The following is a 10,302-nucleotide window of genomic DNA, read 5'->3' as shown; positions in this document are numbered from 1 at the left end:
GTTTGGGGGGGGGGAGGTGTTGGGGTGGGCAACAGCAGTGCTTAATTTTCTGCTTTGAGTTATGTAGCCTATTTGAAAAAAAAAAAAGAATTGTTTCTGTACTGTGAGTCAGTGGATGCTAAAGGAATATGTGTTACATAGGAGTATTTTGGGCGGGTGGGGAGGGCTTTATGTTCATATTTGTGATCAGTTAACTTAGCACTCAACTCAGACCATGACTAAAGTGGAGAGAAGTTAATCACTGTTTCTTTTGTTTAAAAAAGAGATTGTATGCTGTGAAGTTGGCTCATTTGCTTCACTCTTCTCTGTGTAATGTAAAGGAGAAGCTGCATTCGTTGAGAAAAGTTCAGTTTTGATATTTAAGTCATTTTCTCTTCTTTTTTTTATTTTTTTTAACTGACATTACACATGAAATAATTTTGAAATCAAACTAAATAATTGTTTTGAATTAGAGCTATTGTCTCTGTGCTGTGGAGTATGACCATTGATTGTTATTTATGGGGTTGTCAAACAAATAGTGGGAGGGCAGGGTGGGTTACTGGAGATGTGTCGATCATTTTCCACTGAGATGGAGATGTTAAAAGTATTGCAGGACTCAAAATAGGGACATGATTAATTGTCATCCCATAGGTCCCGCTGGACAAGTGTCTACTCTGTGTGGTTCACTGGACAATTTTGCTATAAAAGTTCAAAATTAAGATATTTTAAAGTGGAATAATTGCACCTGGCTTTGAATGTCACATTTCACAAGCTAGATACAACAATGCTCATCCTCTAGCAGGTTTCTCAATTATCTTTTATACAGACTTTTTTTTTTTTTGCCATTATCAAGATTAATGTTTTGTTTTGATTCTGTTGTCTTTTGACTTTCAGTGTCGGCCATATGCTTCACTGAAAATAATGTGTGACTGTGTTGATATTGATAATTAATAATGAGATATCTAATGTATCGTATTTTGAATGGTGTGGGCAGGTTTTTTTTTTTTTTTGTTTTCTTTTTTTTTTTGTTTAGTTTTTTGTTGTTTTCTTCTGGTTTATGGTGGTTTACTATTGTTACCATTGTGCATTGCAATTTTATACTTCAAAGTAGAGGTTGGCCTATATAATCAAACAAATGTATCCATCAATAAAAGACGCATGGTGCCTTTGGGGCCATTTTCCCCCCAGAAAACTTATTAAACATGATTTTAAATTTGTTTTGTCCATGATGGTTCTTTTTTACCAATGTTTCAGAGGAATATGACATCACTTATTGTGTTAGACAAGCTGTCGTTTGGTTATTTCTGTCGCACCACTCCAAAGGTTTTATCAAAATTGATAATATCAATAAATATCATATAATAATGTTGGGTTTTTTTTTTTTTTTTTTTAGATTTTTCTTCTGCAAATCAATACCGTTTCTGTTGATAATGAAGGATATTTAGCTGAAGGTACTTTTAACTTTTTACTTATAGGCCGATTAAAACTACTGAAGAATTGACATCCTGATATGCATTTATGATGTACATATTGTATAAAAATAGTCTATGTTGAAAATGTTCTCTCAGAGCGATTTATTACCATTCATACAGAATTCATCCCCATTATATTGTTGTCATTGAAATATAGGCTGCGTTCTAATGTTATTGCTGTTTGGTTTAGTTGAACTCATTTATATACTTAATGCAGAGTTATTTTTATCCCAAACCAGAAATAAGCTCCCACAAAGTGCCACCAGATGGGCAATTATTTAAATTAAAACATATAAGAAGTTTGGAAAGAAAATCAGAACAGATCGTAACAAGAAACGTCCTTCTTGTAAAGGAGTACGATGTAAAGAACTTGGAAATCAATGCAATTTCTAAGATGAGGGTTAGTGAAATGTGACTTCTGTAATGCAGCTGTTGTTAGTCTATCGGTGGACATTGTGTTTATAAATTAAATTAAATTCTAGTTGAATATAAATCAAATGAAAATTCATCCTGAACGGAGGCACCTTGGAGTTATTTGACTGGATATTTAAGTAAATGTCCTCAATTCTGCCGTCCGCGGTTGTTTAACTGAAAGAACTTCACTTCCCAGAAATAGTTGCGGTCGAGGCGGAATCTAACCGGAAACGAGCTCTTCGAAATAAAACGAAAATAAATCTAAAAATAACATATTTTTTTATTCTGTTTGTTCTTTTTTTATTTTTTTTTACAACGAGAGATTGTTAATCACTTCAACCCTGATTAAACTTCCTTCCGTAAAGTTCCGTAAAACGCAACCGGATGTCACAACTTTTATTTTTATCTCAGCTGACTGTTTTTTCTCAGCCGGCAGCGGAAGAGGCTAAGCACCGCTATGTCAGTGTTTGTTTTCCGGGATGCCGATCATCCCCACCATGTTTACCGTCGATAATCATTAACTAACGTCACATTAGGAGGTGACGGCAGCTTCATTTAAAGTGTTGCCCGACGTCAACGCCACCGACACGGCGCCATTCATCCGACGGTCCGCTCCGTTTAATCCGGCGACAGCAGGTTCGTGAGGTGAGTTTAATGAAGCCATCACCAAAAAGATTAAAGTAAACAAACAAACAAACAAACAAACAAACGGAACTGTTCATTGGTTTCCACAATGAACATTGGCTGGCTGAGGAGCAGCTGGTAATGTTAAAGCTGCACACCAGGGATTAAAGGGTTAATGCAGCTAACGGACTGTTTATCTACTTTTATTTAAAATAAATAAATAAACAATTCACCTGGAAACTGAGACTGGGAGGAAAGCTACCTTAACTCCTTACATCTTCAGATAAAACTGGAAAAGCTACGAGTGTTGCTTTGGGTCTCAGTTTTCGCAGGAACTGCACTTCGGGTTTATTTTAGTCGTCGATTAATCGTTTCATTGATAAATTTCTTCCTCCTTTTATCTTGTTTCGTTAGTCCCAACGTTTGAAAACCCCCAGATATTCAGTTTACATTCCCATTGGATCAATAAGAGCAGCAGTTCTTCTTTAAGAGGTAGAAACTTGCAGATAAATGGCTTGAAAGTAGTTTCCAGTTATTTCTACTGTTATTCGACTAGTCGAACAATCAGAGCTGTGTAAGTAATGATTGTTTTCATTGTTGATATTTAATGGCTTATAAAATGGCAGAAAATTGTGACAAAATGTTTTGTATATTTTCCCACAGACAGGAGTCAGAAGATGAAAAGTGATCAGACTGAGACAACTGTCGTCTTTATTAATGATGTCAGTATGAAAAAAAGTTTATCATCAAAGTTGATTGGACAAAATTTCTTTTTCTTCTTTTAGTTTTAGTTTAGAGTTTGTCTTGGTCTTGGGCTGAAGTGTGAAGTGTGGTATCTAAGTTGATGCTGCACCATCCAGTTCATCTTAGAGTGTTCTCAGTATTGATACTCATTAATACCTAATTGTCTGCCTCTTAAAAAAAAAAAAAGCTATTACCTCTGACACCAAATTTTTCAGGACTTCATTACTTCCCTCTCCGGACAAAGTAAATGTATGTCAGCACTCTGTTTGGGGCCGTTGTATTGTTGCACTTGAAAGAGAGAGGAGGTAATGCAGTGGCCTCTGACATTGGCTCCTTTTTAAAACATTTCTCACTGTGTGACAATGAGGCCTGTCTGTGTCAGACTGGTTACCACCTTAGCTTCTACACATAAATTATATCCACCAGAGCATTCTAGGAGAACAGATCAAATATGTGTGAAGTTTACAGTTTGAAAAAAATGAAAATTTGCTGAATCCAGTTGAAATCCAAGAAGTGGAAGTATGGTCATGTTTTTGCTTTGTTTGCGCTTTTTCTACATACTGTGCAGTAAATTTGTGTCTTTTCCCTCTTATACCCGTGAATGTGTGTGTTCATATTTATTGTATTTTTTTTTTTTTATTACATATATATCCATCTACCCTTTACCAGCTAGTTCCACTTAGCCAATTATTGCCTTTCCTTGCAGCATTGGTTACGTTTTATTACAGTCCCTTTGCGTATATATACCTGATGTGTTTGTGATCCTTGGCATTATATGAAACTACCTAAAGTTTCCAACACGGAGTAGAAGGCAAAAATCTACATCTAACAATCCATTTCATGTGTCCCACCAGGTGCTCTCCCAGGCATCTCACCTGAATTGACATTCCTGATCAGAAAGTCCCACCGTTACATCTTCTGTTTCGCTTGTCTGTCAGCATGGCAAACGTAGACTCTGTCACAATCCGAGTCTTCTCTCTCAACTGCTGGTCAGTGGCTGTGGTTGGTGGTCATTTTATTGCAGCATAGTCAAACATACACACCAAACCATGTCCATACTTTTTTCCTGTTTCAGGGGGATCCGCTACCTCAGCAAACACTGTCGCCAGCGCTATGTCATGATTGGAGATATGTTGTGCAAGGAGGAACATGACATTGTCTTACTGCAAGAGGTTGGTGGAAACTGTCCTGCAAAGTTACAGAGCTGCAGAGCAACTAAACTGATTTTTTATTTTTTTTTATTTTTTTTTTTTTCAGCTAATGCACTGAGTTAGCTATACTCTGAAACCTTAAGTCTCAAATCCACTTATAGGTGTTTATGAACAATATTAATATACCTCCTTTTTTTTTTTTTTTTTAAGGTTTGGAGCGAGAAGGACTACCTCTTCTTGAAAAAGAAACTTGTCTGTAGTCACCCTCATTCTCATTACTTCAAAAGGTAACATTTTCATTCTCTTCCATTTTCTCAACTTGTTACCTTTGAACGTCTTTCCGGCAGTGATTAAAGTTCACAAATACGTTGTATCTTCAGAAAGGTTCTAAAGGGTGGTCAGAAAAAAATAGTTGCATGGCATTGATCCATTTGCAAAATTTATCTGAGGCTTTAGCGTTACCTGAAGGATTAACTTTTACCAGCTAAATTCCTTCTTGACCTCCATACCAAGGCACAAGACTGGGATTAATCAAAGGCCTGACTTTTTTTAATCCCCTCTGCAGCTCACAAAAATGTCAATTCTAAAAGATAGGTTTTCACATCTCCTACAGATAATACCTACTTATGGTAACATAATAAGACGCTGGATGTGATTGTGATTGTGTTTTAATTGATCATGCTGCTAAAGGCGATGGTACTGATTTAGCAAATAACTTCTCCTCACATGTTTTTATTCTCATTCTGCAGTGGAGTGATAGGAAGTGGACTGGCCATATTCTCCAAACACAGAATCCATGACACATTTCTTTATCGTTATTCACTGAATGGCTATCCATACATGGTAGGTTCTGGAGAGGCAACAAGTGGGATTTTATACACAAGTAGAAGTACTCTGATCCTTACAAGTAAAAGAGATTCCAAACCTCCCAACATTAAAAGCATGAAGGCGGTATTAACATTATCAGTACTTGTTATGCTATATGTCCTCTGTCATTAAACTTGTGTATATTTATGAACACCCATTGATTGTGTAGCCATTTTAAGAGTTAAAGGAAAGCCCATTTATACTGCTCATGTCATTTTGGAGGAAAGGTTGTTTAACACATTAAATTAGTAAAAGTGAAGAAAAGACACGTTTCCTCACAATGCAAAAGGCCATCTCCCTTTGCTTCTTAGTTTGCATTGTTATTTATTTATTTCCTGCAGTCATCATGTGTCTCCTTTTCCTTGAGCTCACTCTGTCTCCCTGCTGATATTCAGGCTAACCACGGTGACTGGTTTGGAGGGAAAGCTGTTGGGATGGCCGTCTTAAGCATTGGCAGCCTGACTGCAAATGTCTATGTTACACATGTAAGGTTTCATAACATCAGTTCTCAGCTCTACCTTTATTTCCTTACAACGTTACTGATCACTCCCTATTTACTGATTTTAGCTGCATGCAGAGTATTGCAGAGAGAAGGACTCTTATCTACCTCACAGGGTGGTTCAGTCCTGGGAGCTGCAGCAGTTTGTCAGGTAGACTGTTTTTGCTTTGTGTTGAGCAACGATTTATTTAGTCAGGTGTGTATTTGCATTTTTTCCTCAGTTTGAAACCCACCTCTCACCATTAAGAGGTAGTGTTTAGAGCAACTCTCCAGTGCCTAGAGTATTTCTAATCAGTAATTACCATACAGTCTCTATTTGTTTGTTTGTAAATTGATATTTGGTAATTATGTGTTTGTTTGTTTGGTTTTTTTGTTTTGTTTTTTTTTTTTATTGATCAGGCACACCTCTGCTGGAGCAGATGTGGTGATTTTAGGTGGTGACCTCAACATGCATCCTGAGGACCTCGGCAACAGGCTGCTGAGGTCGTACACTGGACTCAGAGACTCTTATGTGGAGACTAGCAACTTTCATGTAGGTAGTGACAATTATGCAACACGTTACTATTCGCAATACATCTGCTAAAACATTTTAATGAAATTAAACAAAGCTGTTTTCATTATGAACCTTTTAGCGAAGGCCTGAATTCATGTTGGTTATAATGATATTTGTGCTCACGTGTGATAGAAGCAGAAAGCTACACAACAGCACAGTCTGGGTAACGATGCAAACTGTCACACAAATTTGAAACAAGATTCCATTTTAAGGTCATTATTTCAATAATTTATTTGGATGTAAAAGAAAAGTTAACCATGGCCTTCGATTCAGATATCTTCCACCACGAAAAGATTTCATAAATGGCTGATTTTATTAAGCAGAGGAAGTATTTCTGTAAATGTGTGAAGCTGTATATAGCTATGTGATCATGGCACCATATCAATAAAAAAGTCATTCAGTGATGGTCAGCACTATGAAAGGAAGAGGATGCCAAGGTAAATATGGATTTCCTTCGTGATTATAAGTGTTTAAACATATTTTCTTTTCCAGGGATGTGAGAATGGCTTGACTCTATTGGGTGACAACCCTTTCATCAGTAAAAAGGAGCTTGGTTCCTTCGAAAAGGGAATCCGTATTGACTACATCCTGTACAAGGTTGGTGAAAGCTTTGCGTCATTACAGCTGTTGTGATTTCGTCGCTTCTTGCTCGTGGCAAGATGTCAGATTCATCAGATGATTTAGTTACGTATGCCGCTTTTTGTTACCTCTTGTCTGTCGTTTGCAGGGTTCTTCTAAAACAGACATTTGTTGTGAGTCCATGTCCACCACCAAAGGCTCTGTGCCTGGCCACCCTTTCCCATACTCTGACCATGAGGCCCTGACTGCTGAACTCAGGTTGGAGTCACATGCTGCGTCTGAGTCTGGGAGAAATAAACAATCAGAGGATCAGGAATCTGACACAGGTATTTTTATGAGCTATAAGAGCGAGCGGGCTGTACGGATATCAACATCTCTTTGGCTCAACACTTTGGTTCCCATCTAAACAGTTTTTTTATGGATACACAATAAACTTTAGTTCAGATGTTAATGGTGATTTTCAGAATGACTGTAGGCTGTAATAATTCCACAAATTCCACAAACTCTCTCAAAAACACAAATAATGTGTTTGAGAGAACTTTTTTGCGTTTTTCCCATTTTATTTATTTTTTCTTTTGAAAATGGAAGAAGGCAGAAATGTTTTTGCCAACCCAATAGTTGGAAACATGGAAATACTTGAGCACCACCAACTACAGGTGGGCACTGGAGTATTGTTCTTGCTGTAACTGTGTGGAACTGTCATGTGTTTCAGACTACATCCTGTAATTTCATTATGGTTAAAATGCCATCCAGAATAATGTGTTACCAAGGAAGACAGTGAATATTTCATGTCATTTTATAAGGCCGAGGCTGCTTGTGTTGAAGTCACCCATCAACTCTTGCAGAGTTTTTAACTCGCCTTCTCGCTCTCTCTCTCTCTCATGGTCTCAGAGAAGGTGGCTGAGCTGGTGGACATTGTAACAGAAGCCCGCACGGAAGTCAAAGTAGGTTTGCACTGTGCAGAGCGCATGCGCTACACTGCGACTCGTACCGCAGCTATGGGGTTAGCGCTGCTGTTCCTGGAGCTTGTCATCGCCGCTGTTCCGTGGTTGGCTCTGGGAGCTGAACAACCTTTCCCCCGTACCTCCTTCTACCTTCTGGCAGTGCTGTGCTTCGTCATCCTGCTCACCACCTCTCTGCTGTACATCTTCTATACTATGGAGGTGAAATCTCTGCAGGGGGCTGAAGACCAGATGAGGTTGGCTCTAGGAGGTTTACAAGAGAAGCTGAGAGGTTTTCCACTGGCTCAGCCTCACAATGCGCAGCGGAAGTCTCCGGAGGGTGAGGAGCCCAGCGCTTTTGACCCAGAGGAATAATGTCCGAGCCAAGTGGGTCAAAGCAGGTTCAGCAAAGTGAAGCCTTTTAAGTGAGCTCTAAGATGGATGCCTGATGGAGTTATTGCTCCCCTGAATGTTTTTATGCTTTAGATTTGTACTGCAGAATGATGCAGTTGAAGGAAATTTCTGATAGAGGTGCCGGACACAATCATGCGTTGACATTTTTCTACTTTTTATATGCTCCTCTTAAGCCTTTAATCACTGCTAGGTTTTCCTCTATGCACCTCCACAGATATGCTTCCTATTTCACTGTAAGACTCTTCTGTGCTTAAAGGCTGTAAACGTGACCATTTGTGTTTTGTAAGCCTGAGGTCCAACCTGCATTCCATCTGTCAGTAGTTTAATCAGGTCCAGTTTCCGTTTTTAATTTCAGGCTTCTTCTTTGTGATTCAGAGAGCCCACCACCCGAGCACAGGGGGTCCAGTCTGCTTTTGCGGATTTACTTGACGTGGTCCATGCTGCACATAGGACACACACACGCACACTCCGGAGTTTGTAATTTTACACATAGGTCAGTAACATTGTTATTCTCTGCAGGACAGATCACTGAGAAGTTGCACTACCACTTGAAGACAATAATCCTTGCGACGGTTTTTATTTCTTAGCATAGTACACTGTGGGAAAATTTACTAGCATGTCTTAGCTCTCATCTTCACTGTCGTGTACTGGAAATTCTTTCATGTCAGAGACAGTCTACACTCCTCTTTGCCAAACTGTAGCAGTAGGAATGCACTGAACATATTATCAGATTTACTCTCACCTTTGACCTTATTTAATCTTATGAATTACAAAGAATCTTCTACGGCAGCAAATTCAAATCTATAGTCAGCATTATGCTTAGTTGACTTACCAGGTAAACCACTTTGTGAATGTGTGCTGGGAAATTATATGGAGCCTGACAATGATTGGTAATTTTTAAATTTATTTAATAACTGTCCCCTCAGTGTTGGAAAAATATTGATTATTGTTTAGTTCAAAATTTTGTTATTGTTAATAGAATTTAAGATAATACCTGATGTTCATTCCAATTGAAAATTGTGATGGGCATGTTTATGGAAGCAATAATAAAGACATTATACTTGAGTTTCTTGAGTGCGTGGCTCTGGATAAAGGTGGCAAGTCAGCAGACATTGGCCTCAGACAATTCAAAACACACAATCAGCACTAGAGGGCAGCCTAAGTCCATCGGAGAGGTAGACCTTTTAAAACTAAAACCATTCTAGTTAACAAATGAAAACCAAAACTTGCTACTTAACAGCAATTTTTTTTGAAAAAGTGACAAAGCAGGGAGGAGATTCAAAACATCCCAGTATCTCGCTGAGACATGTACACCCTGAAGACCAATGCACCCATGGGTGTGGTTCATTTGAATTTTCCATTTTTTCCCCCCAGTGCAGATAAAACTAGCAGCTACTTCCCAAAAAGGATAAATTGTTAAAAAAAAAAAAAGTATTCAGTAGAAAAAGAAAGTCAAACACAGCATTTTAATTGGTTCTAAAATTCAACATGCAACTTGTTATAGGTCAGAAGGAGCTCACCCACATTGAATGGATGGGTGCAGCCAAAAAGCTGATTTCCTTCGTCATGAGCTAACTTTTCTCCTCCTACCTCTTCTATTACTATTTTAACATGTTGCAAAATATATGAATAAATTAAACCTTTTTTATTTTTTTTTATTTTGTCCTGCAGTTTACTGTCATTACACATTTTCCCTCTCTTGCAGAGCTGATGAGGAATAATTGCGCTGCGATCAAATCTGGAATCAGCTGTAGTGAGGGGTAAATTAACTTTAATGCAATCTACAATCTCTGCTGTTTATTTCATGTGATTATTTGTGCACTATTATGTTCACTTTATTACAGTTAAAACCTTTACCCGTGACAGCAATAAATAGCTGTCACTGTATTTAACTTGCCCTATTTAAATATTTTATTTATTTAAATCGGACGTTTGTTGGATCCCATTCCTTGCAAACTGCCGCCGTGCCAGATTTTAACACAGCACTTAATGCAACACAAATTAGCCCTCTTATATGTGTTGCATATAATATGGATGAATGAGGCGTATTCAACTTTATACTGTC

General features: G+C 38.1%; 1 protein-coding gene across 4 annotated transcripts; it reads left to right on the top strand.

Moving 5' to 3' along the window:
* The first annotated feature begins 2,308 nt into the window (after positions 1-2,308).
* Positions 2,309-9,302, top strand: smpd2b (sphingomyelin phosphodiesterase 2b). Of its 4 annotated transcripts, none has more exons than XM_029502253.1 (12): positions 2,309-2,501; positions 3,153-3,211; positions 4,088-4,222; positions 4,309-4,405; positions 4,595-4,671; positions 5,134-5,227; positions 5,647-5,736; positions 5,819-5,901; positions 6,150-6,282; positions 6,796-6,900; positions 7,031-7,208; positions 7,774-9,302. In XM_029502253.1, the coding sequence occupies exons 3-12, from the start codon at positions 4,173-4,175 to the stop codon at positions 8,196-8,198; spliced, it is 1,332 nt and encodes a 443-aa protein (XP_029358113.1). In that variant the 5' UTR covers positions 2,309-2,501; positions 3,153-3,211; positions 4,088-4,172; the 3' UTR covers positions 8,199-9,302. The 4 variants fall into 4 exon arrangements, with proteins under 4 accessions (XP_029358113.1, XP_029358112.1, XP_029358114.1 ...); XM_029502252.1 differs by having other exon boundaries at positions 2,309-2,510; XM_029502254.1 differs by lacking the exon at positions 3,153-3,211.
* The last annotated feature ends 1,000 nt before the right edge of the window (positions 9,303-10,302 follow it).

This window comes from Echeneis naucrates, chromosome 5 (genome assembly GCF_900963305.1).
Source record: "Echeneis naucrates chromosome 5, fEcheNa1.1, whole genome shotgun sequence".
Classification (NCBI taxonomy): Eukaryota; Metazoa; Chordata; class Actinopteri; order Carangiformes; family Echeneidae; genus Echeneis; species Echeneis naucrates.
Note: the sequence above shows the minus strand (reverse complement) of the source record. Positions and strands in the feature narration are given on the sequence as shown.